This window comes from Neophocaena asiaeorientalis, unplaced genomic scaffold, assembly GCF_003031525.2.
Source record: "Neophocaena asiaeorientalis asiaeorientalis breed wild unplaced genomic scaffold, Neophocaena_asiaeorientalis_V1.1 scaffold303, whole genome shotgun sequence".
NCBI classification, from domain to species: domain Eukaryota; kingdom Metazoa; phylum Chordata; class Mammalia; order Artiodactyla; family Phocoenidae; genus Neophocaena; species Neophocaena asiaeorientalis.
Genome location: NW_020174420.1, coordinates 2,201,994 through 2,228,754, shown reverse-complemented (window position 1 = coordinate 2,228,754; position 26,761 = coordinate 2,201,994). Strand labels below are relative to the sequence as shown.

The following is a 26,761-nucleotide window of genomic DNA, read 5'->3' as shown; positions in this document are numbered from 1 at the left end:
TGTTAAAAATGCAGATCCCCAGGCTCTAAACTCTAGGAGTTCTGCCTCAGTGGCTCTGGGCCAGGGCTCTGGAACCTGGATTGTTAACCAACTGGGTTTGAAGCAGGTGTCCCTTAGCCCGCTGTTCTGATTCTCTAACATGTCGGCTCCAAGGCTCTCAGGGGCCTCTGGCATGGCTTCTGGAGGGTCTCACTGTCGTGGCCTCTCCCCTTGCGGAACACAGGCTCCGGACGCGCAGGCCCAGCGGCCATGGCTTATGGGCCCAGCCGCTCTGCGGCATGTGGGATCCTCCCGGACTGGGGCACGAACCCATGTCCCCTGCATCGGCAGGCGGACTCTCAACCACTGCGCCACCAGGGAAGCCCGGAAGTGCTCTTTTAATGAGTTGCTGGCACGTCTGCAGCCCCAGAACCCCAGGGGACACTTACACACATGCTGGCTTGTCCTCCTGCACCAAAAACCTGCAGGTTCCATGGAAGCAGAACTGACTGTGGGAAGCAGGGCAGTCATTAAAATGGGACACCACAGCTGCGGCCACGGGTGGGTCTGCTGGGGAGAGAAAAGACATTCGGCTCAGATCCAAGGCATATCAAGACATCCCACGGGTCCACCCCACCGGAGAGGGAGCCTGGATGGCTGGGGTTTCTGGTCTCTACCAGTACCTCCTCTTCAGCTCTAACTTTCTAACAGCCAGCACAGGACCAGAGATGCCTGCATTGTGAGCCTTCCAGTGGGGCTTTACTCATTTACTTAACTTTGTAGAAAACAAAACAATCTTTCCAAAAGACTCAGTGTAATTCAGAGACACCAGAGCAATTTTACTTTTAAAGCCTATTCCCCAAGAATGACCTAATTTTACTTTTGCAAGGTGACAGTGATGACTTTTTAAAAGACAGCCTTCATAAAAATCTGTTTTAAAGGTAGGAAACCGAAGAAAGGCACAAAAGAGTACTCTAAAGCCATTAAATTGAGAAGGATTTACATGAACATGGTGGTAGGGCCTCTCTGGGGTGGTAGGAATAGGCGTGATCACGCCATGAAGATGACTTAATGCATAGAAGTCTACCCAGGAGCGGCACAGGCAGTACTGGGAAAGCCTTGATGCGGAGGGAGAGGCAGCAGAGTTGGGTCCACTCGGAGCCCTGGCACCTGTAACTCTCAAGGGTTTGGGGCATCACCAAACCTCTCAGGCCAGCTGGAAGCACGGTAAGGAACCACACATGACCTAATGGCCAGCCCAAAGGGTATCACTTTGGATCTATTTTATTAGACTCCAATAGCCTTGTTTTGTCCAAATAACACTTGAGACATAGTAGACAGCGATTTCAAGATGGCATGATAGATGTTTCTGTTGCATCTTTCAGGGGGCCCTCTTATATTTTGTGTTTTGGGCATTTGAGGAGTGGGCCTTTCTCAAGTATTTTTGGGGGAAAAAAATATGTGCTTGGAGTTCTTGCTCTTTGAGTGAATTAAGCCCCAATTTCATATTGTGGGATTTTTGACCACCACGAAATAGTAAACTTATGTTGCTGTCTCTCTATTGCTTCCAGAAGAATCATAATTTTGAAAACCTTGTAATTCCAGTGGAAAAAGCAGAGGCTAAAAATATAGCAGAGTCCGCGATGCAGAAGGCGAGAGGGCACTCAGAGGTTATGAGCGTGGGCTTAGGAGGCAGAGAGACACGGGTCTGGGTCGTGCCTCTGCCTCCTGGATGCGGTGCTGAGCTTCCGCCCCTGTGAGATGGGGAGTCCACTGCCTCAACGTGGCTCTGAGGCTGAGCGAGGCCAAGCGGGTTAAGTACTGTGCTCAGCAAATCATCTGGTACGTATCGCTCAGCTGTTAGCTCTTCTGTTATCATCACTGACAATCCCACTATGCTAACGAGTCCCCACACGTGACAAGACCACTCTAGTATATAATCTCCCCCTCCCTCCACAAGTTCAGTGCAGCATAACTAGAAGTCAAGGTGGGCCCTTCAGCTACTAAGATAGTGACTTTCACATGTGAGGACAAGCTGGGAAGCCCAGAGCCAGGTGCAGATGGCGATGCAGGGCTGTTGGCCGGCCCTGCTCTTGACTGTAGCACATCCCTGTCCAGCAGGGGCCTCTAGGACATGGGTTCCGACTGCCTTGGCTGATAACTGCTACCTGTGAGTCCCAGGCCCAGGTGGCCGATGCGTGACTTGGCCACTTGCTGACAGCAGACACTGGGATGGTAAGTTGAAGCTGGAAGGGTCTGCTGTAGTTCACATAACTGGTGTCTCTGTGCTGGCTAAACTCGTCAAGGGGCAAATATGGAGAGATGAAGTGGCTGGAGATTAGTGGATCTAATTTGATTCAGACATTAAAAAAGGCTTTTGATAAGCTCTACAAAAGGCCATTTAGACAACCACCTCCAAGGGGCTAGTGGGAGTCCCTTGTCAGGGCTTAGAGCCGGGCTTCTTAAAATGTGGGCTATGGACCAGCAGCTTCACACCCCTGAGAACCTATCAGAAGGCCAAGTTCATGGACCCCACCCCACACTATGGAATTAGAGTCCTTGGGGTGGGGCCCAGTAATCCGTGTGACAAACTCTCCAGGTGGTTTTTTTAGAAGTTGGGTTTACTGAGGTAGAATTGATATACAGTACCATTTGCCCTACAGGTGATTCTGATGTGCACTAATGTTTGAGAGACAGGCTTGTATCAGAGGAAACAAAGGATAGAGACAAAAAGGCCTCTCAGAGAAGTAAAATGACAGGGATCCTGAAAGGGATCCTTGTTGGAACTGATCATCTTCCAGCTCTTCAAACTCCTGTGTGATACTAAAGCCTGGAATCTGCTGAGGTTCTCTGTGGTCAAGTGTCAGGTCAATAGAAATACATTAAAAGGAAAACTCAGGATCTGTCTTTGGGAACCCTACTCTCCAGAGCTGACAGGGGAGGGGTAGACTCAATGCCACGATCTCGTTTAACCTGTATTTATGGCTATTTGGCCTCATCTCATAAATGAGGAGGCTTTATAAAAATAAATAAAAGGAGAATAAATAAATAATAAAAAGGAGACGCAAATGGGAAAGACGTGTGTGTGTGTGGTGTGTGTGTGTGTGTGTGAGAGAGAGAGAGAGAAACACAGAGAGGGAGGGACGGAGGAAGAATTGGGTGGGGGGAGGAGGCAGAGGAGGAGACACACAGACAGGAAGGGAAAGAGGGAAGGAGGGAGAGACAGAGATGGAGAGAAAGGGCCAGAGAAGGGGAGTGAAGGACAGAGCAGAGCAAAGGAATATAAGGGCAGGGGTTGAAAAGAGCAAAGAGCTCAGGTATCAGGTTACATATGAAGACACACGTCAGACAGTCACGCGCATGTGCTGAAGCTCCTTGTCCCCTAGCCACCTAAGCAAGGGTGTTCACAGTCCATTAAGTAGAAATGCACCTATTTTGCATTTGCAGGACAGACTCAGCTTTGCCCAAGTCTAAGGTCAGAGAGCAACTTCTCTTCTGCAGCTGCTTTTGAAAGGGACTTCACGTGTCATGGCGGACGACATCCTCCATGAAGACAACAGAGAGGCATCTGCCAATGTAAACCGTCTGTCGTTCAACAGCTCACTAAGAGCCGAAGAGCCCAGGCAATGAGGAAACTCCCTGCCCTGGTCACAGTGATGGCAGCCAATGCCTACTGGATTTGCTCCCTGCAGTCAGAGACCAGGGTAAGGAGGGGAGTCTGATGCTTAGAGCTTGGGGTCCCACTCCTCCACAGTCCCACCGTACCTACTCAAGCCCAGGTGCTGAGGGGACCAAGGGAGCTTGATGCTAGTCAATGATCATGATTACTAAAAAACACCTTTTTCCTGATTACAAAAGTGATACATCACTGTGGACACCTTTTGTAAATGCCAGTGTAGAATAAAAAAACATCTTAGGGAATAAAACCCACCTTCAATCCACCACTTAGGGAGAACTATGTAACCACACGCTGCCTGTGTGCCTGCACGCACGCACGCACTCATGTAAACTTCCTGTTTCTATTCCGTTACACAAGCTTGTCCTCCTAATATAATCCCAAACATCTTAAAAGTGAGCATTTAGTTCAAGACTGCATTGGGAGCCATCGTGATCCGTAACCCCGAGCGCGGTTCATCGTGTATAGTGAGGGCGGGTTCTGTTTGCTCTGGGGGGATGTGGTTTGCACTGGGGAAGTGGACGGGAGGAGGGAACCAAATACAGTCCGCAGGTGGGCCACATCCTGGCCCTCTGCGCTTGCTGCAACCTCAGCGGGAGGTGTAGGCTCCTGTGCCTGGAGGTGCTGGGCAAGCCTCATGGGCTGAGGTGCTAAAAGCCCTGCACAGAGTGTGACAGGTCAAGGGGAGGAACTGCTCTTGTTTTAGGGCTGTTTTTTTAAAATTTTTTTTTGCGGTATGCGGGCCTCTCACTGCTGTGGCCTCTCCCATTGCGGAGCACAGGCTCCGGACGCGCAGGCTCAGCGGCCATGGCTCACGGGCCCAGCCGCTCCGTGGCATGTGGGATCTTCCCGGACCGGGGCACGAACCCGTGTCCCCTGCATCGGCAGGCGGACTCTCAACCACTGCGCCATCAGGGAATTCCTGTCTTAGGGCTTTTAAAGGTGTTTGCCTCAGACACCACTAGAATCATCAATGAAAACCCCAACACGCTGAGCTCACACAGACAAGACCGGTCCTACTGATGTTCCCAGAAGCTTCAGGGGTGCTCTGGAGGAGACGGACTCTGGGGGAGGCTGGGAGGGGAGAAGACAGTCACCACTTTCTGAGTGTGGGTTACGTGCCAGGTGCTGGCCTTACATCCAGGCAGGGCAGGCGGTCATAACAAGTGGAGGATTTGCTAGTAACTTAAATAACAATGAGCTTTATAAGGAAATGCCCCAACTTCCAGCATTTTCCCAGAGAATGAGTCTCGAAGCCTGTCTCTGTCTCTCTCCTTTCCTCCTCCTCTCCCTCTCCCTATTCTTCCTTTACCCTCCTCTACTTTCTTCCCCTTCTAATTTTTCTTTCTCTTCTTTCTGAAAACTCAAGGAAATATCAAAGTGAAGGAAGGAGAGGTCTAGACACTTAAAATGGAAAAAAAACCCACCTCATTTAGAAAAGGAAGGTAGTAAAGGCCAACAGGGAAACTCCAAGGGGGGGCAGGGTGGAAGTCCAGGCAAGGGAGGATAGGGCTGCCCCTTCCCCTGGGCTCGGGACCCTGCCCTCCTCTCCTCCAGGCACCAGGTCTGATTAGCACGCAGGCTGACTGTAAAATCAAATGCTCTGGTTTGAGGAACAGACATACCAAGCCCATCTGCAGCGGGAGTTTCAAAGCCGCTCAGTTCCTGTTGCTCTGAAATTTATGAGAGGCCTCTCCGGCTTGTTAACCAAATGCATGTCTCGCAGACACCACTGTTCTCCTGAGAAGCTGTGAAAGCTTTGCCCAGAGACCACAGACCCACTCACAGGGCCTGTAGCCCCCACCCCACTCACAGGAAGAGGGTCTGGAATAGCAATTGAGGGGCACGGAAGCCACAAATTCGATTCACAGCAGGGGTCTCTCCAGTTCAGAAGGGCTGGGAGGCAGCCATCTGGACAGCGCCTTCTGACAGCCCTGCTCCCCTGGGAGCAGCGCCCACACCGCTGAGGTGATCACCCCCTTTAAAAGCTGCCCTAATTGGACTTTCTGCTGGGCTGGTCGCTGGGAGCGGATACCTCACTCTCTTCTCCAGGTGTTAGAAGTTGCGAACACATTTGCCTGTTGCAAAGCTTACATCATTTATAGCCGTTTCATTACTTCCTCAAATATCATCGCTAACTTTCTGACAATTTAAGAGTGACACCTGGCTTTTTAGTAGGAACTTTCAGCCAGGTTTTTGACCTGGGATGAAGTATTTTCTTTTCAGATGCTATAGTGGGAAAGCCAACTAATGCTTCTGGAATGTCTAAGAGAAAAGGCAGTAGATGAATTTAACGAAGATGGGAACTGGTCAGCAGCCCCGGTGAAGCTAGGGGAGCATATGGACCTGAGTGCATCTGAGACCCACACGCTGATGCTCCCAGGGCCAGGCTAGAGTCACAAAGTCGTCTAGGCTCAGTTCTGGGATGGAGAAGGCTCGTTTTAGGCTGTCAGTGGGCCCAGTTTACAGGGATGGAATTCTAGGCTTACATGAGGCAATGCATGAACCTGCAAAATCAGCCAGCGTGTGAAGGAAAGGCTAGTACAGACGCTTCACACCTGGGTGGCGGAAGTGCTAAGCCAGGGCTTAGAGAAATGGATGGTACAGAGCACAGTCACCTCTCCAGACAGAGACTGGTAGGCAGGGACCCTGGTCTCCCTGAGCATTGGGGGAGTGAGAAAAAGAACTATTAGAAGTTTTATAAATGATCCCAAGGAGGAAGAGCATTGCCAGTATCAAGCACGGCAACACTGCTGACCTTTACCACAGAGAGGAACATCCCACAGAGGAAGACAATTAATAAGGGCATTTCCTGAGGCTGTGTGAGGAGGCAGATGAATGAGGGGGCAATTTCACTCAAGCAGTGGAAGTCAGCAGAGTACAGAAGAGTAAGCCCAGCTACATTCACAGAAGTAGGAAAACACATGTTATTCTTAAGGCCTACTGGCCAATCAAGGGGAATTCGATTTTGCTGTATTTGGGATGTGTGTGGCAGTGGTATGACATAAATATAATCACTCAACTCATTCACTATTAAAACTAAGGACAGTGGATACTTTAAAAATAATAGATATAAAGCAATTTGAAAGCAGTTTGGCTTCACAGTACCATCATTTATTATTATTATTTTTTTTTCAGTACACGGGCCTCTCACTCTTGTGGCCTCTCCCATTGTGGAGCACAGGCTCCGGACGTGCAGGCTCAGCGGCCATGGCTCACGGGCCCAGCCGCTCCGCGGCATGTGGGATCTTCCTGGACCGGGGCATGAACCTGTGTCCCCTGCATTGGCAGGCGGACTCTCAACCACTGCGCCACCAGGGAAGCCCCACAGTACCATCATTTAAGAGGGAGCGGTCATTTGTTTTAGTTAAGTGATGAGAGAAAAATAAGTAGCCCTGTAATTCCTCTTGCCATTCCATGGATGGGGGGCTCCGTAGCACTATTGTTTTTACTACCATCCCCCACCCCAAGATGCTCAATTTCCTGAGAGTAAATCTTATACTTAAAAGATATATATTTTTCCTATTACATGATCTCTGACTACAGATTTACTACTTTTTAAGCAATCTTTTCCAACACCGGCTACTTTTGACCCTATTTGATCTTCACATTTTCCCTGGTCTTAAACTGACTTTGGACCCTACCCATACCTTCATCCCCACTTAAGAACACGGATACCATTTTATCTCCTAAAACCTCAAACCACCCTGTGGGGTAAGCATTACTATTCTCTGTTTTTCAGATGAGAACAGGAAACTAAAGATTAGATAAACTTGCCAGTGGACACGTAGCTAGAAAGTACTAGAGTTGGGATTTTATCTCAGGTCTCTCTGATTCTAAGAGAGTAAAGAGCTGTAGAAAATTAGGACACTATTCAAGTCCCAGAAGACAAATGCTGGGAAGGCACATAATCAAAATCTACAAATCATGTGGCAATGAGGAAGGGGAATTCTCAGCTTGTTAGGTAGTTAGGAAACTAGATTACTTTCTAGTAATCAGAAAGGTGCACTTTTAGGAGAGGCAAGAGGAAGTATTACTTTATCTGGGGGAGGAGTGGGGAACTATACATATGGGACTTATTATTCCCACAAGGGAGTAGTAGCTGAAAAAGATGCAAAAGAGATTTCTATCTGTCCACAGATGATGCTTAACTGAGGAGTAGCTGGAAGTAGGGTGGGGGGCTGGTCCATAGGATGGTACTAAGTGGTCTCACAAAGCATGCTCTCCCGAGAGCCCCAATCCCTGGGCTACATGGTGCTCATGCCCTAGAAATCGGGAGCTTCTGGCTTAGAGCATAGCTAAAGTGGACTCTGAATTGCTTTTACAGCTTTAAACAAGATGCTGGGGGAACCTAAGGGAGCATCTGAGCTAATTTAATTCCCTCTGAGCATTTCTCTCTTTGGGTAAAACCCAAGGGGAATCAGACGTGATGGAACCAAATTCAAAGAAAGGTATCGGTGAAGAAGCAGACAACATAGACAACATATTTCCTATTTTCCTACAAAGATACTGTTTTTAATAACACAACACCTGTGTGTGTGCGTGTGCGTGTGCGTGTGCGTGTGGTGGGGGCGGTGGAGAGAGAGAGAGAGAGAGAGAGAGAGAGAAAAACAGACACACATTCAGAGAGAAAGTCACCAGTGGTATTTGACCCCAATGGGGTTCATCCTGCTTGTGCTTATTTCTAAGGCAAAGGCAGAATTTGCATCACTTCTGGTATCCTTTTCTAATCCAAGAGAAGAAGAGAATCACATAGCATGAACATAAAAACAATTTGCTAGGTTCATATTCCACCTAAAGTGGGCTTAGAGATTTTAACTGGGCTTAGAGTTTTTAACCCAGTGTGATTTTCTGCGGTTGGACTACAATGATGTGAACGATGATGATGACGACCATTATCATGAATAGTAGCTACCATTAACACATTGTCTACTAAATGCAAACATTATGCCCAGCATTTTATACAGAGAATTCTGTTTAATTCTCACAAAAGTCCTGAGAGGTACTCATTATTACCCCAGACTATAGATGAGGAAAGTAAAGCCGGGGGAGGTTAAGGATGTTCAATGTTGCTAAGTTTGCAAATGGCAGAGCTGAAACCAGAACTCATGGCCGGCAGTCTCTAAAGTTCCTGCTCTTCCTAATATGCCCCATTGTCGCTTCAGGGTGCGCATGGAGAGAAAGAGAGTGGGGAGAGGGCGAAAGAGAGTGGGGAGAGGGCGAAAGAGAGAAAGAATGAGTTGAGGGTTAAATCTTTATGGGCACTTTCGGCAGTTAAGACAACTCTTTCATTTGAAGAGTAAACAAATCAGGAATTACCATGAAATTCTCAGGGCTGTTTTTAGAATTAAGAGCTAAAAGGCCCAAGGCAAAATGGTTTTAATTAGCAAAGAGGCTTTAGGAATGGAAAATAAAATCTCAGTGACATCATGTGAAGTATGGGCTAAAACCAGACTCTGGGCGTACTCATCTAAAGATGCTCAGCAAACAGATTTCAACTTGGCCTCTTACCTGCGTCCAGCTTTCACCAGTAATACCACCTCCTCCCCCAAAGCGCATGAGGAAGGGAGAGGCTTGTGTGAGATGCCCCGAGTAGCCCCCAAACTGCATATTAAGTCCGTGAAGGATTAAAATGAGATGGAAATAGAAGGGAAATGCACCACACGTGGAAGATTCCCACCCCCGCCCGCAACCCAGCTCTTCCTTCTTCTCCTCAGGACCCTGCTCTCCAGCCCCTGGCTGCTCCTTCTCTCTCTACCTTGGCCTTAGTGATTTAAGCAAAAAAAAACAATTAAGAAAATTGCCAGTAGTGATTTTGCTTTGAAGACTGAAAGTCAAACCTCCCCTCTCTCTTACAATTTAATAATTTGATTTCAGAGACAGATCATCTCTTTCTTTCACATCATCAAACCAGAAAGCCCCTTATTCTAATTACATCCTCTTGGGTGTCAACCAGCATTTTGAAAATACTTCATTTCAAATTTCCACTTACAAAGCAAACAAGGATATCTTCGTTTGGCTCTCATCAGCCAGCTTTGAATCAAAATGTGAATGGCTCTGGGAACTAGAGCTGAGTCCTGCTGGACCGGGAATTCTCTTTTGGCTTTGTTGGAAGAACAGCCCCGTTGGAGCCTGGGGCCACCTAGGTTTGCAGTCTCTGTGTGTCTCTGTTCTCCTCTTTATTAATATCAAAATTGTTAGGTAAAGTGGTTGGCAGGAAACCCTCAATCCACCCTTAGGAAAAAATGCTTTCCTCCTGTTGAGTCTTTGAACCATAATCCCTTCAAACCCTCCACACTGAGTACATGTAAATACTACTAGGACAACTGTTTCTCTAGAACACTCTATGCCCTCAGAACTTTTTGACAGATGCCTTGTTCATTTACAGTCTGCAGATGCGGTCTGGGACACTCCTCATTTTAAAGTGAGGAAATGGAGGCATCCGGAGATAAATTTTAGGCAAAGCTCAACAGCCTTAAAAACATAGGTGTGATTTTTGCGGCTGGGACTTTGTCCCCTGACAAATTCGTGGCTCTTGCTTTTCAACCTGTCAGTTATACTGATGCCTTTTGGTTGACCTTAGATAAAAGCCCTTTAATTAAGATTATATTCCAAAAGGAAAACACGGAGACGTTGAGAGGGTGGTGGGATTATGGGCAATCATTTTCTCTTTCATAATTTTCCCAATTTTATAAGATGAACATTTAGAGTTTGAAAATAAACATTATTTAAAATTAAAACTGGACAACGTTAAAAAGATAAAGTTTACACCATTTTTATTTTTCATTGTTTTACTCACAGATAAAACTGTAGTTTTATAGAAACTGGCCTTTATGAATCTAGATTTGAATCTGCATAACATAAATCACGTTACTGCCTTGTGTTTTATCATTAAAGGGGCCATAAGGAGGACGGATACACAAAATAAATGTTTAGAGAAGATAGAGGATGCTAAGATGAGAGATGTTTAGTAAAAGCTGCCCTCAGGCTTGGCCTCTAGGTGCAGAAACCTCACATGCTCCCACTATAAACAACAATGAACCCCAGAAAGAACATGGCCTGTGTGATCCACTCCACTTCCAACTCCTATACTCATGTCTTTGTTTGTTTTGTTTTGTTTTTTAATTGAAAGAGGACATTTGGGAAACCATTCTATGAAGGAGGCAGGGAATGAGAAGAAGTAAAAAATCTGGGGCAGAAACTCCCATGAGCTCCTCTAAACCTCTCTTACTTTCCCTCCTGGACACACAGACTACATTTCCCAGACTCCCTTGCAGGTAAGTGTGACCATGTTACCAGGTTATGGCCAATGGATGTGAGCATAAGTTATATGCACCACTTTGGTCCATATAAACCTCTCCAGTGAGATCTCCCTTTTTCTTTCCCTAGCTGCTGGCTAAATGGAGAGAACTCCTCCAAAGGCATGGAGGAGGGAGGAGACACAAGATGGAAGGAGCCTGGGTCCTTGGATAACTGCAAGGAAAGAAGTCTGTAAGGCCAGGAACACCTGCACAGACTTTGAAATATGCAGGAAATAAACAGCAGTCAGGGCTTGTCTATTACAGCAGGGAGTGTTACTCAAGTGCTAAGTCTGAACAGTGTTTGGGGGTTAGTGAATTTCTGATGAGGGAGAAATCCTCTTAATAAATCATTTCCTTTTCTCCTCTTCTCCCATAGTCCCTTCTGGGAAACTCACCCAAAATACCAACATGTCTTACACTTAGAATCTCAAGTCCATTTGACCCTTACTGGAAGCCTCCAGTTTGAAACCCTTGCTCCTCAGCTTATGGTATGTCCTGTCCACTCTCTGGTCAGGTCAACCCTCACAAACCTCTACAGAGTTGGTAATAATCTTTTGTGGGCCAGGAGTGACTTGTCCTTGCTCAATGTTTATGTGACCAGCATTTGTAACTGAGCAAAGGCTACCTCTTCAAGTGTAAGTCTGAGAACACAACAAAATATAAAGCACTGTGGCCACAACTGAGAGCAGGCAGGGTCCAGCTGTCTTGTTTGAAATGACACAGCTGATGTGAGTTTACTAGATCATCAAAACTCTCTAGACAAAAAATTCACCAAGGCAGGATAGCAACATGTCTACCACATCTTCAGTCTTCCTGATACAGAAGGTGGTGCCCTATAATTTCTCCAAATTGCCACATCTTGTATCTCACCAGTTACAAAATCTTAAATCATCTGCCTCAGAGTATCTTGATAATATCTCATCAATATCACTGGGGGCTTTCCATCCAGGCTTCAGTTTTACTGGTGGTGTGTTACATATAAAACAACTTTTTATAACAGCCCCAGAAAGAGTTTTATAATTCGTTACTTAAAAAGTAATACATTTTCATTGTAGAAATTTTAGAAAATAGAAAAATCCTAAGAAAATTACTTGCCATTGCTGAGAAATAACCACTGCTTTCACAGAACATTTTATAAATGCTTATGATTTCTAGTTGTTTTCCCTTTTTTGTTGTTGTCCTTTGCATAAGGGACTATGTTTCTTTGACTTCTTTTCCCTTGTAATGATTTAGATATATCTATTTATGGTTATCTTTAAATTTAAAATATTTAACTTATTTTCTCTAATTATCAATATTAAGAATGAAAGGGCTTCCCTGGTGGTGCAGTGGTTGAGAGTCCGCCTGCTGATGCAGGGGACACGGGTTCGTGCCCCAGTCCGGGAAGATCCCACATGCCGTGGAGCGGCTGGGCCCATGAGCCATGGCCGCTGAGCCTGCGCGTCCGGAGCCTGTGCTCCGCAATGGGAGAGGCCACAACAGTGAGAGGCCCGTGTACCAAACACACACCAAAAAAAAAAGAATGGAATTGGATGTTCCATTAGATATGGAATTCAGTGTACTTTTACTTCCTCCTTCCTCTTGTCCCCAGTTACCAGTTACTACAGCCTGATTTCATATCCCTTTTGCACTTATTTCTATACGTAACTTTTATTTTACTAATTAATTTTGACACTTGTACTAAATATAACTAAATCAACAACAGTTACTTGGACACACATCATCACTGTTTCTTCTACACCATATCTTTCCCATTTTTGGGGCTTTTAACCTTGATACAGCTGCTATCTAGCTGTGTAGGATCTTTGGACATTTTTCCAGGAAGGGCATGTGAGGGGTATGTCTACATCATGAACTATTATGTGTCTGAGAATATCCTTCTATGTTCTCGTCCACATTCATGGCTTTGCATGTGAATGACATCTTGGGTCACAATCTGTAGACCCCGTAGGGCCTCCTACCACTGACTTGTGGCTTGTAGTTGACGAGAAGCCCAAGGTTAGCTTTACTGTGTTCTTTTGTAAGAAACCTGTTTTTTGTTTTCACCTGGATGCTTATGAGATTTTTTTCTTTGCAATGAAAACCTGTCAAGTCACGTTGGAAGTTAATGCTTTCAATCTTAAGGACACATCTTTTTCAGCTTCAGAAAGTTCTCTTGAATTACTTCATCGATGACTGCGTCAACCTTAGTCTGCTTTCTTCTTTTGCAATTATTATTATCTGTATATTGGACCACTTAATTCTGGTTTTCAGATTTTTCTCCTCTGTATTTTTATCTTTGTGTCCTTTTGAGCTCTAAGAGATATTTCCCAGGTCATTAAAAAAAAAATCACTGATTTGACGTACTGTTACATCTAATCTGTTACTCATTGGTCCATTATGAATTCAAAATTAGGTGCCATCTTTTTCATGTCCTTGCAGTTGTTTTTTTACTAATAGCTCCCTGATGTGGTTTCATAGATGCAATGTCAGCTTCAGTCTCAAAGACACGAATTAGAGATAATTCAACATCTTCTCCCATTTCTTAGAAGTAGAGACAGTCATTGAAATTCCTCACAAATATTCTTCTCATATAATATTGGGTTGGCCAAAAAGTTCATTCTGGTTTTTCTGTAACATCTTACAGAAAACCCCGAACTAACTTTTTGGCCAACCCAATAGATCTTTCATGTGGCCAGTAATTTCTTGCATCATCATCTTTACAGACAAAGATCTAATTTGTAGAGTATGATGGAGAGTTAAGATAGGTTCCGTCAGAGACCGTGTGGCCCTGTTCAATATTTTTGGCCCAGATAAAGATAGAAAGGGAAATGTTTAAATATTGGCTTTAAATATCTGAGGAATCTGTTTGGTAGAAGCAGGAGACAGAGCAAGTACAGCAAAGGGTTTTATCTCTGGGACAGAAGCGTTTTCTTTTCTTCCCTTGTTTGCGAGGCACCCATGCCATGCCAGGAGTAAGAGCTGACAGAGTTCATCATTCAGTGTGGCCCTGACTGGTGTCCTTTCTTGAGGTGTAGACAGGATCCAGATGGACCTTTCCTAACCCTACTGCCACATGGCCAGCTCTCACCTACATACCCTGGCCTTCCAAGGTGTGATTCTGCTGCTAACAATCCCCTCACCTCCTGGAGGGGTGGATGCTGTTCTGGGGGGGTGGGGGATGGGTCCCATCTGAACATTCACTGGCAGAAATTCTTCAGAGCCTCTAGTACTGATACAAGTTTAGAAATAGTTTCATGTTCCACTGATCACTCATTTCAATGAGCAGCCACGGGCAGATGGGAGAAAGGAGGAGTGAAAGTGGTATGCTCACGTCTCCCTTCATTTTCCTATAGACATTTTCTACATTATGGGTGACCAGTGTAACACTCCCTCACCACCCCCCACCAACGCCCTTAAGTTTCTCCAGGAACTGCATTCTCAGTTCTCCCTATGGAATCCCCAGTGAAGTGTCAGCAAGTACCTTTGCATGCTCAGAGTGGACTGGTTTCCCCCTGGTAGATGTCTGAGCCTTACCTGGCCAGTATGCCCCAGAACTCCATACTCAACCCTCTCTCCAAGGTCTGCTGGGATTCCCAAAGAGAAAACTCAGTGCCAGTGTTCCTGTCCCTTCCATGATCTAAAGGCTTTGTCTCATAAAAAGTTGGGAATTCCTGGTTTTAACTCCACAGGCTAGATGTAAACCAACCACATCAGAACTCTGTTCTTAAAAGGAGCGATGTAAGGGGATTCCAGAAACACCAAGGTCATTTTACCTCTTAATAGCTTCTCCAAGCCACACTGGTTCAGAAACAAATATCTTATATTTTAATGAAACACTTCTTTTCTATCGAAAGTAAAATAAAAAAGAGAAAAAAGCCCTATAGGGTCCCATCTCCCCAGATTCCTCCCTAACCAAGGAATGAAATATTACAGAGATGGAGGTGCTCAAATCTAACTTTCTAGCTAGCCCAGAGACCATCCCTCCATATGGTGTCCCTGAGGGGCGCACCCCACCTGTGCTTGACTTTTCTTTTTTTTGTTTGTTTTTTTGTTTTTGCGGTACGCGGGCCTCTCACTGTTGTGGCCTCTCCCGTTGCGGAGCACAGACTCCGGACGCGCAGGATCAGCGGCCATGGCTCACGGGCCCAGCCGTTCCGCGGCATGTGGGATCTTCCCAGACCGGGGCATGAACCCGTGTCCCCTGCATCGGCAGGCGGACTCTCAACCACTGCGCCACCAGGGAAGCCCCTGACTTTTCTTATACACAGGGCTCACTACTCCCTAAGGCAACTCCACATGGCCAGCTCTCTTTGGAGCAGTTTATTGCAAGGAGGTTCCTCCTTAAACCAAGTTGACATATGCCTGCCTGAAACCTCTCTGTTTATTGGTTTGACTGTTGGAAGCCACACAGAATAAGTCTCCCTCTTCTAGACAACAGTCCTTTTATGTATCTGCAGTCGGTTTCCAAATCTCTGAGACTTTGTGGTGATTAACCCAAAGATGGCTCCTCCAAGATGGCTCCTAACGATCCCCAGCTCCTGGTACCCATGGCCTTGTGAATTCGCCTCCCACACTGTCTCAGGATTGGTCTGTGTGACTGACAGAATGTAGGTGGTATGAGACTTCAGAGGCTAGGTCACAAAAGGCACTGTAACTTCTGCTTGCTTCTACTCTGATCATTTACCCTGGGGGGGAAGCTAGTTGCCAGGTCATCAGGAGAGGTCCATGTGGCAAGAAACTGAGGTCTCCAGACAAGAATTATGTGAGTGAGCCCTTATCCAGCCCCCAGTCAAGCCTTCAGATGACAGCACAGCCTTAGCTGATATCCTGACAGCAACCTCTATAAGAAACCCTGAACCAAAACCTCCCAGCTAAGCTGCTTTGGAATTCCTGACTCTCAGAACCTGTGTGAGATAAATGTTTACTGCTTTAAGCTGCTAAATTTTGGGGTAATTTGTTACACAGCAATAGATAACTAATATACACTCCAATTCCTATAAATGTTCTTTAAGTGAGAAAGTCTGTCGACTTTTTGTCTGTCTGACATTTTTTTTAGTGCCATTCTTGTAATAGTCCACTACAGGGTAACACTGACAACAACAACTATTACAAAGACATTTACCAAATGCTTTAGGTTTACGTGCATTAGGTTTACATGCTTTAGGTTTACATGCAAATGCTTTAGGTTTACATGCATCATCTAAGTTAATTCTTATAAAAGCCCTGTGACATAGTTCTGTGACTCTAACCATTTTACAGATGAGGAATACAGGTTTAGAAAGGTTTAGGGCCTTGCCCAAAGGCACAGAACTAGGAATGGGCAGAGGGGAAATCCAAAAACAGGTGGTGTGACCCCAGAGCCCATACCCTAAAGCTCTGGGCTATGGGAACAGAGGACAGCAGGAATCAATCTCCTATGATCTGATTTCTACAATAATATAACTCAATTCTCCATCAAGTTGCTAGCAGTTCTAGAGCTTATATAAGCTTGTGGTCAACTAAAGCCTCTAGCTTTTCTCCACATATATGATTGTCAGACTTGGCCTCATATCTTTCCTAATTAAATAGTTATTCTTAACCTAGATACTGTTAAATGTGTCACTATTCAATATCACCTGGTTGGTTGGCTTTGATCCATTGTTCTAGCTCAATACTTTTTTTCCCCCCTTTTGAGTCTTTATTCTATCACCCAACGCTTCAGCTATCATCCTGGGCTTCTGTCACCCCTAAAGTTGATAAATTTGACTTATATGTCTTTTTTCAAGTTGCTCATAGAAATCTCAACAGAAAAGGAGGACAAATCTTGCTGGCAAACCCTTGAGGCCCCCTCCCAGGTCATATGAATACATCAGCGACCACTTTTGGGGGATGTTCTGATTACAAACTTCCTGTCCTTCCCAAAAGTTCACTGCTGAATCTGTGTAGGGTATGCCTGGGGATTCACTCATTTAAGGGGGTCTCTACCATTGTTCCATCTTATTGATCAGCCACCTTTTTTTTTTTCTTTTTGCGGTATGCAGGCCTCTCACTGCTGTGGGCTCCCCCCGTTGTGGAGCACAGGCTCCGGACGCACAGGCTCAGCGGCCACGGCTCACGGGCCCAGCCGCTCCGTGGCATGTGGGATCCTCCTGGACCGGGGCATGAACCCGTGTCCCCCGCATTGGCAGGCGGACTCTCAACCACTGCGCCACCAGGGAAGCCCGATCAGCCACCTTTTTAACTCACGTTTCTCCATTTTGTACTACTGAATACTTTGATTTGGTCCTGGGCCTTGCTGAAATCAAACTGCGTTACCTTGATAACATTGTCCTAGCTGCATTTTCCTCATCAATCTATAACACTAAAAAGGAAATAAAGTTAGTCTGCTGTAACTCATTTTTGATGGATTCATTCAGAGGCCCAAGAATTCATTCTCTATCCCCTGTAATAGTTAGATCTGGAGTTTTTCTGAGAGTATCATCAAGTTTTCCCATCTATAGTCTAAAGAATCTTAAGGTGTTTACTTATTTAAAGTCAGAAACATCTTTGTCTTTTTTCTTTCACTGAGCAATTTTTACATTTCCTACTACTTCTTAAAAATTCCCAACAGGGATGGAAAGATTTTTGCTACACGAGTCCTCAGTATACGGAAGTGTAGTTCATCTGTACCCCTGAAAATAAATTCATTTATGGCCTTAGGTGGTCTTACTAGGATCCTCATTTGCCTTTCTATTTCTTATTTGCTATGTTTTATCTTCTGTAGTTAAAATTTTAGCCAGTAGTAGTCTTTTCTTGGTTCTGCACTAACCTCATTCCAGCTGCCCCAAGGAACGGACATATTTCTTCCTTCTTTACCTGTCTGTTCCCAAGTATAGGGTTAAAAAGTCATTTTCTTGTGTGGCCAATAGCCATGTGGGCAAGCCTCTGTTTCTCATGTCCTTCAGTTTTTCTGACATTCTCGTGAACACCTGCCAGTGCCCAGAGTAACACCTGGCACTCAGAAGGCACCAACGTGCTTGTTCACTTAACAAAGTGTCATTCAGTACTGTTCTTTGCATCTCTTGGGGCATGTCTTTCTTTTGATCTTCTCTGCACCACTTATTAAATGGTACCGCAGAGACCTCCCTCTGCAGATGCACTCGGGTCTTCTTCAAATGTTTACTCTTCGTCTTTATCATGCACCCTCTGACTATAAACTCGGAACCATTATGAGCCTTCCAACCTCCCCAGGCCATATTCCTTTTTAGAATCCTACTCATGGGATCACATTTGGTTTTCCTCTGAATTTTTGGAGACTCTGCTTTTCTGAAGTTGAACTATGCCTAGTGTTTCCTTCTTTCCTGTTAGAAACTTTCAAATGACACAGAGACACACCAGCCTGTTATCCCTTCTGGTCAAGGCTGCATTCAAAGAAGCAGGTGTCCCTGTTTTCTCTACTTTCTGAGTGATACGACAGCCAACAGGTGTGTAAAGAAATTTTCAGCTGTTCAATTTGTGGCACATTGAGACTTCCAGAAAATGTACCAATCTGACATTTGCTGTTAAACCACATTCTATCCTTACGAGTACTTTGTAATCAGGATCCATGCAGTGTTAATTACTTGGATAAACCATCTACCCATAGAACTGACCCATGATGATATTACTTTTGGTATTCCCTTTTTTAATTTTTTTTGCGGTATGCGGGCCTCTCACTGCTGTGGCCTCTCCCGTTGCGGAGCACAGGCTCCGGACGCGCAGGCTCAGCGGCCATGGCTCACGGGCCCAGCCGCTCCGCGGCATGTGGGATCTTCCCGGACCGGGGCACGAACCCGTGTCCCCTGCATCGGCAGGCGGACTCTCAACCACTGCGCCACCAGGGAAGCCCGGTATTCCCTTTTTTTAACCTTGAATTAAACATCCATGTCTCTGTTGAGCTCATGCTCAACAATTTAGGGCTGCGTGGCAAATATTTCTCCACTTCCAAACAGCACCCAGATTTTATTTTGGGGAATTACTTTTTCCACCATGGGTTTATACTGGTTTATGGCCACAGTCAGACACCTACCGTCCCTCACAGAATTTGAATCTTGAGAAGACACAGAGATGATGAGGGTGGAGTTCATGCATTACAACGGCAGTGTGTTGAACACAGTTCTGTCCTGAGATGCCTGGCTCCCTGGAGGCGCCTTGGTTACTGTTCATTTCCAAGCATGATTCTCTAGCTTTCTTGCAGATTTTGTGGGCTGTCAACAGCCTTCCAACAAGGTTGCTTTTGTTTAAGGTAGCCAGAATTGGTTGCTGCAAGCAAAAAACCCTAGTTGATATACTCCAGGACAAGGCATATTCTCCAATCACTTATTCCAATGACGTTCTTCCCACCAAGTCTCCAATGCCCACAGCATCATGGCATCACCCATTCAATTCACTAGACTCATCCATTTATTTGTTTTGCAGAAACAGTTCCCTAACAAGCCCACGTGGCATAAACCGGATTAGAATTTCAAGTTGAATTTATTCGTTGCCCCCAAAGGTAGCTCTGAGACTACAGTTACCGCAAGTTTTGAGTATTGTTGATAGTAATGCTGTGTTCTGCATTATTCTTGTTCTTTGCTAAGCTCTCCCCCCCTAAATTGTTATAACTTCATCGCCTCCTTTAATGTTTTGAGAAATTTAAAAATAAATTCAATATTGTAACTGAGAATTAAGAATCAGCTCAAAGGGGCTTAGTGCTGCTTAATTTTCAAACTACACTTGCCACCCTCTCCGCAGCATCTGGCTTTATATTTTTATTGGAATCTTTATCTTTCTCACCCCCAAATTTCTGTTTAAGGACATACTGATTAGCTGGGGGGGCTCTTTTGCCAAACACGTGCTTACTTCCCTGTTTACACGTGCTATAGTCCATCTCTTGATGAAATCTTTATAGGCCATGGTCATATATATATATATATATACACATACACACACACACACACACACACACACACACACACACACACACACACACGTATATATGAGAAAGACCAGATACCTATTAATTAGCTACACCAGGATCGACAGTGTACCCTTCAACAGGATGTAACGATTCACAACTGTGTTGCTTCCTCCTGGAATTGAGGACTCTTAGGGTCTTCTGCTCTTCAGGTGGTATCACGGTGATGCTATTTAAAAGGCAAAAGCTCACATAACTAGTCTCTTAATTAACCTGTCCTGAATATATTTTTCCTAGCCTTCCAAGTCAGAAGTCATTGCTTTCTACTACCCACTGGAGTGTAGCTGTCCTGCATGTACCACTCGCGAGACGCTTTTTGTGAATGGGGAAGGTCTATATTTGCCTCCGGGCAACGCAGCAGAAATGTCCTCTGTAGACCTAGACAGTGAAACCATGAACACTCTGATCTATTGCTTCTTATGGGAAGGAGGGCCTGGGGAACAGGGCAGGGTATTTTACCTCCTTTGATCCTGGTTTGGGCACCTCTAGGGTGCACTCCTCCTAGTGGTACCAGGCCCCGACCACAAGCCACTTATATAGTCTCTCAAAGACAGCTGAGCAAATCCCACCCAGATTCTTACAACTACACCTCCTGCCTTTCTTTTGTCTTCCTTGTTTTAATAACTTTTGAAATTTCCAAAAGCAACATATGTTCAAGGCAGAAAACTTGAGAGAACAGAAAAGCACAAAGAAAGAAAAAAAAAACTAAGTCACTTGCAAGCCCACCACTTACAGATAACCACTGCTGGCCCATCACTCAGGGATCACCAGTATAAGCACTTTGGAGTGTAACCTTTGTCTTTATTCTGTGCCCCCACTCTGTCCCCAACAGGAATAAAATGATGCTATCATGAACATTTCCCCAACTCAGTAACGTTATAGTACAAGGTGATCTTCAATAGCTGAAGTCTTCCACTGATACACATTTTCTTTAACCAATCTCCTCTTGTTGGACACTGTGATAGCTTCCCAATAACTCACTATTGTAAATAATACAGAACTGAATACCCTTCTACACAGACCTTTGTTCAAGCACATTTTTGATTATTTTCCTGGGAGCAGAATTGGTGTGACAAAGGAATGCTCATTTCTAAGACTTCTGAGGCATATTGTCAATCTGCATTCCAGGACCTTTGTAACAATTTATGCTCCAGTGAGGAGATGAACGCGCCTATCCCTCCCAACACTGGATATTACCTTCCCTTTCCCTCCTTGCCAATTTCATGGAGGCTTATGGAAACCTCTCATATAAATTTGCATTTCCTTGATTACATATGATGTTGAATTTTTTTTCATATTATTATTAGCATTTGTGTTTCAGCTTTGGTGAATTAGCTGCTTATATCTTTTGTCCATTTTTGTACCGGTATGTTCTTTCCTGTTTATTTGTAAGAGCTCCTTAAAATGATAGGAATGATAACTTGGTATCCTGTTATATACATATATATATATGTATAGACAATAATCTGTGGTTTGTGTCTTCATTTTGCTTGTGCAGAAATCACCTCAGTGTTATGATTAGAGGCCTTCCCTTCCTTAAGATTATGCAAATATTTACCTACATTTCCTTCTACTATTTCATCGTCTACACTTAACTCCAAACAATCTATCATTCATTTTACATTTATTTACAGTGTGTACTTTATTGTTTTCTAAACAGCCAACCAATTTTCCCAACACCATTTATTGAATAGCTCCTCATTTCCCTATTGATTTGAAATGTTATCTCTATCATAACAATACTTATTGTTTGGTCTTTCTGTTTAGTTCCACTGAGATTCTATTTCTATATCAGTACCAAACCACTTTATTTACTGTAATTCTGTAATATGGTTTCATACCTGGCAGTACAAATGTATTGTTCTCCCTTGCCCCCATGACACATTATTAAAAAAAAAACCTGTTAGATATTCTCATCTGTTTATTTTTTCCAGTTAAACTTTAGAATCATTGTCAAGTTCCCTCCCTGATACCCAAATATTTTGAAGACTGACGTTAGAAAGTAACTTAGAGATAACTGGATGACATTTTCCTAGTCACAAACATGCTATGCTTTTCCATTTATTCAAATCTCCTTTGTGTGTCTTGCAGTCTAGTTCTATGGAACTCTGCACACAACAACCACCGCTGCTGTGTAATGCCTTTGGCTTGGTATGAACCGTCCCTGATAGGATCTGCAAAGGCCTCCAGCCTCGCTGGCCTGCTGTAGCCCTGTGTGCAGGAAGCTGCTAGGGTGCGCCAAGGCTGGAAGGATGGCATCATGAAACACTGAGGTGGCATCCTGGGTCCTAGTGGTGGCTTGGACACCCACTCTTCATGACTTTGGCCAAGTCACTCCCTTCCCTGGGTCTCAGTTTATTCCTCTGTAAAATCGGTTCCCAAGGTTACCTTCATGTTAAAATTCTGATTCTATCAAAAGTGAGATGGTGGATGAGAGAGCCCTTTGAGGAGGATGGAGTCTCACAGAAATGAAAAGGTAATGTCTGTTAATAATGGTATGCTTAGATGCTGAAGGAGTAAAGGAAGAAAAGGTGATTATTTAAATGCAGCTAGTTTGGTCTGAGGAAGCTTGCTGGAGAAAGTGAGCTTGAACGTGGGATCTTCAGAAGGGCAGAGCAAATATGTGCAATCAGTCCCCTGATGCGGAACACATGTGCAGAGGGGCAGAGGCAAGAGGCAGGCGAGCGGGTGGGGGAGGCACATTCGATCTGCTCGGGTGGGTCTGGGGAGCGAAACCACAGTGGCCAGAATTTGAGCAAGTTTTCATACGTCTGTTTCTTTTAGCTCAGTCTTGGGTGGCCGTTCTACAGAATTCACCCACTCTCTACATAGAGGGGCCTAGTCCAGAAAGTCCAGCCTGGTCCTGAGACTTCCTTGGTCCAAAGATGGTCAAAGAATCCAGGTAAATTAAGTTAGGGGTCTTGGCCTTGAATCAGACCTTTCCAGGCATTGAGAGGGCGTGGGGAACACAGAGCGAGATGATCTTTCCCGGCTTGGGGGACAGGACGAGGCCTGGAGACCGTTTGTGGGGTCCCCAGACGGGGAGGCGTGGGCAGGAGCTGCCCCTCCAGTCCACACCCAGGCCCCAGAGCTCTGCCAGGGCACCCACGTCCTGGTGCTCGGCACCGCCGGCCTCTCTGGGCAGGTGAGCTGCTGAAGAGGCGGGCGTTGGAATGCTGCTTCGAGGCACCCTGGCATCGCTCAACCTGGTGTTTCACACACCCATTCCTTAACCTCATTCTCAACCCATTTCATTCCTTTTCCCACGCAGTGTTTACCGAGGTCTCTCATCCCGACCAGACGAAGCACGAGACCAGCGTTCCCGGGGCACGTTCCCTCAACCAGGCGAGCCGCCAGAGCACAGAACACAGGTCGCCACCCTAACGACTGTGACACCCAGCCACCCACTCAGGGGTGACAGACCCCAATCTCCACCTCGGGGGTGACTCACGTTCTCAAGGACAAACCGTCAAGTGAGGTCTGAGAAGGAGGGGTTTTTCCTTTGGGGTTTGCAAATAATAATTTTAAAAACCTCATAGGAAAAGGAAAATGAACTCTGGTGGCTTTGCTGTTTGTTTACACAGCAGGGGACAGCAGTCAGGGGACATGCGGGAACCTGAGCAGCATATTATCATCACTGTGTCTGCCACGTGGCATCTAGCCGTAAGTTCTATTCTGTAGTCTAGGACCTCACTGCTCAGTGTGGTCGGTCCGTAGCCCAGCAGCACTGACACCACCCAGGGGCTTGTCAGAATGCAGAGTGTCAGGCCCCACCCCAGAGCTGCCGAATCAAAATCTGCATTTTAACCAGACCTCCCCGTCCCCCACAGAGGGTTGTGTACACACTGCAGTTTGCTAAGTGCTGCTTTGGTCCAGCACTTCTCAATCTTGGCCACACATTGGAACCACCTTGCAAAAGTACCTATGCCTGGGTCCAGCCCCAGAGATGACAACTTAATTGTTCTTGGGTGCAGCTGGGACAATGGGATTTTTTTAAAGATTCTCCAAGTGATTCTAATATGCAGTAAAGTTTGGGAACCACTGGTCTAGTATACATAAATATATTAAAAGAAAAAAATTAAGAAATTCCTTCTGGAATTCCTGGACTATAAACAGAACCACAGAAAACTTTGCAAACAACTAAGCAAAATTCACTGAGAAGAAACTGGACATATAACCACTGATGTGATGTGCCTTTGCTATATGGTGTCAATAAATGATGTCCTTAAGAAAGAGAAGAATAAAAACAAGGTTGAATGATATTCTTTGGTGAAGTTAAAAGGTAACACTTCCTCTCTCCCATCTTCTGACTAATAAAAGAAAACCCTCCTCATACAACAATTTTCAAACCATGGCAAGTGGGAATATTTTTACGCTCCTGTCTTATTAGAACAGTTTTACTTCTGCGTTGCAAGTTTCGGGTCTGATAACACATTCTGCACTACGGTCCCATAAGCACAGTGGAAGTTCTTGTGTTCACTGGCAGAATACAGAGTATCCTTTTACTCACATACTCCTTTAATGTAGTTGGACATCAATCTTTCTAGCCGAGAAAGGAGGTTTTATTTCATTGCCAGGGAACAGAACTTTCAAGAAACACAAATGTCTTTCAGCTTCATGTTGGGTAAATAATCAAGGGGGTATGAGTTGGTCGCTCTCTGACTTCCTGCCTTATTTTGCTTTAAACTCATAGGTGAGCTATGAAAAGACATCTGCCCTCATGTTCCAGCCACCTAGGCAGGAAGGACATCAGCCCCAAAGCCAAGTCTCGGCTTACAGGGCTGCCTGCACGTTGCACATTTATCTGGCCCTGGAGCCAGCACAACAAGGTGTAGACATATCTGTGTACCACTCAGCGTCTTTCCTTTCAATTCAAGCCATTCATAAAAGTGACTCAGGAAAATATAAAGTGACTCCTGGCTCGGGTTTCCCAAATCATATCAGGTTTGACAGACGACATGACCATACTCAGTGGGAACTGACAGTGGACAAAACGGTCAGTATTTCAGCCCAGGGGCAGCACAGAGTTCACCCACCCACCCACTTTAAAAAATTTTTTTTTTGCGGTACGCGGGCCTCTCACTGTTGTGGCCTCTCCCGTTGCGGAGCACAGGCTCCGGACGCGCAGGCTCAGCGGCCATGGCTCACGGGCCCAGCCGCTCCACGGAATGTGGGATCCTCCCGGACCGGGGCACGAACCCACGTCCCCTGCATCGTCAGGCGGACTCTCAACCACTGCGCCACCAAGGAAGCCCCACCCACCCACTTTTAACTCCTAAAGAAGGCACTGTTAGCTCCCATGCCCCACCAGAAACCCAGCACGTTCTCTGAGAGCCGGGCTGAGGACCAGGACCTGAGCTGCTGGCTGGTGCTTCCCTCGGGCTATTCAGCCCCAGGTGTGCAGTGTCAGCAACGGTGCTGGAATGGGGTCCCCCAGGACAAACCCACACTGAGGAAGGCGACAATTAGGTGTCAGGAGGTCGGCCAGGACCAGCAGCTTACAGTGTTCAGGGGACCCACAACCTTCCAGACCAGCCCAAACTTTCCAGTGTGGCTCGGCCCAGAAGTTACTCCACCTCGCATGTGCAGAGGAGAACTGCTCTAGCCTAGGGGCCCCGCCGAAGCCCGCCTGTGCTTCTGGGAGATTCCTCGGCCTGCGAAATGGCCTTTATGAAAGCTGGTTTTTAGACATTCGTTCCCTTCATCTTCTTGAGAATTCACAAGGAACACAAGTGTATACTGTGAGAAGTCTCCCTCTCACCCTGCCCCAAGCCAGCCAGGCCCCCTTCCTGAAGACAGTGGCCTAACAAGGTCTTATGCCCAGGACTGTTGGTACCACTTTCCTTCTCAGAAGCGCTCCGCTCTGATGAGTGAAAGGGTTTCTTTGCTCTCCTCTGACCCCCTAAGAAAAGGCTCGTATACACCTTCTGCGCCGTGTGGAAGATACCACGACTCTGTCAGTTTCCTACCCTCATCCCCTGGGAACTCCCAGGGCGCCAGTCCGCACAGCACGGACTACGAGTTCACACAGCCCAGGAAATGAGTTGCACAAGGTACATCTCCAGTGTCTTGGAGGTGAGATCTTCAATTCTACAATTTTTTAAAAGCAAATATTAACTGAGCTCTTTACCTGTACAGGAAAACTTAGTACAGAAGAGAAAAACCACAAGCAAGTCATGCCCTACCTTCAAGGATCTCATATTCGGGTGAGGCTACTACTCACACTCCAGTTTGTGCTGATACAAAGGAGAGAAAAACAAAGGTATCAAGAGGGATGAGAGGAAAGGAGGCAAGACTACAGACAAAGCCTGGGTCTCAACACAATAAGGGATAGAGGAGGGGAAGAAGGGCAACAGAACTTGTCTCACACTGATGGGAGCCTTCCACAGCCACCACGGGCCATGACAGGTACTGCAATGTGGCACTTCCTTCTCCACACCTGGCCAAGGTGGGGAGAGGGGAGAGGATTCTAGAGCAGTAATTAATGAGCTCCGTCTTGGATCATGGTCAGTTGAGCGCTGCGCTGGCATCTTCTCAGCTGGGCTGTGGATCTGTTGAGGTCATTCATCATGGACAAGACGAGTGGCTGCATGTCAGCCATCACCCGTATTTCTCACCACCACCAGACAAGAAGGTATTTTTTTCCCCATTTAATAGACAACGAAACAGACTCAAGAGGTTAGTGATTTGCCCAAGGTCGCTCTGCTGGTAGGTAGCACAGCCAGGACTGGTTAATCAAGCCTGCGATTTTTTTTTTTTTTCCCTTTTTTTTTACTGTGCTAGGCTGTTTTGGTCACCTTGATGTTCCTTGATATCCCTTTTGATGACTGAAATGCTATCCCATGTTTAACTTCAAAACCCCAGTTCCAT

At 45.7% G+C, this 26,761-nt stretch overlaps 1 protein-coding gene across 7 annotated transcripts in view; it reads right to left on the bottom strand.

Moving 5' to 3' along the window:
- The window catches only part of TGFA (transforming growth factor alpha), a 130,704-nt gene that overhangs the window by 45,084 nt on the left and 58,859 nt on the right, over positions 1–26,761 (bottom strand). For 5 of the 7 annotated variants that reach the window (XR_003004701.1, XR_003004700.1, XM_024756391.1 and 2 more), the window contains one exon: positions 429–549. Coding sequence is in view for 5 of the 7 variants with exons in the window: in XM_024756391.1 (XP_024612159.1) it covers positions 429–549 (121 nt within the window). In the remaining 2 variants the exon portion in view is untranslated. The remainder of the gene's footprint in view (positions 1–428; positions 550–26,761) is intronic. The other 2 variants (XM_024756392.1, XM_024756389.1) reach the window with 1 other exon arrangement.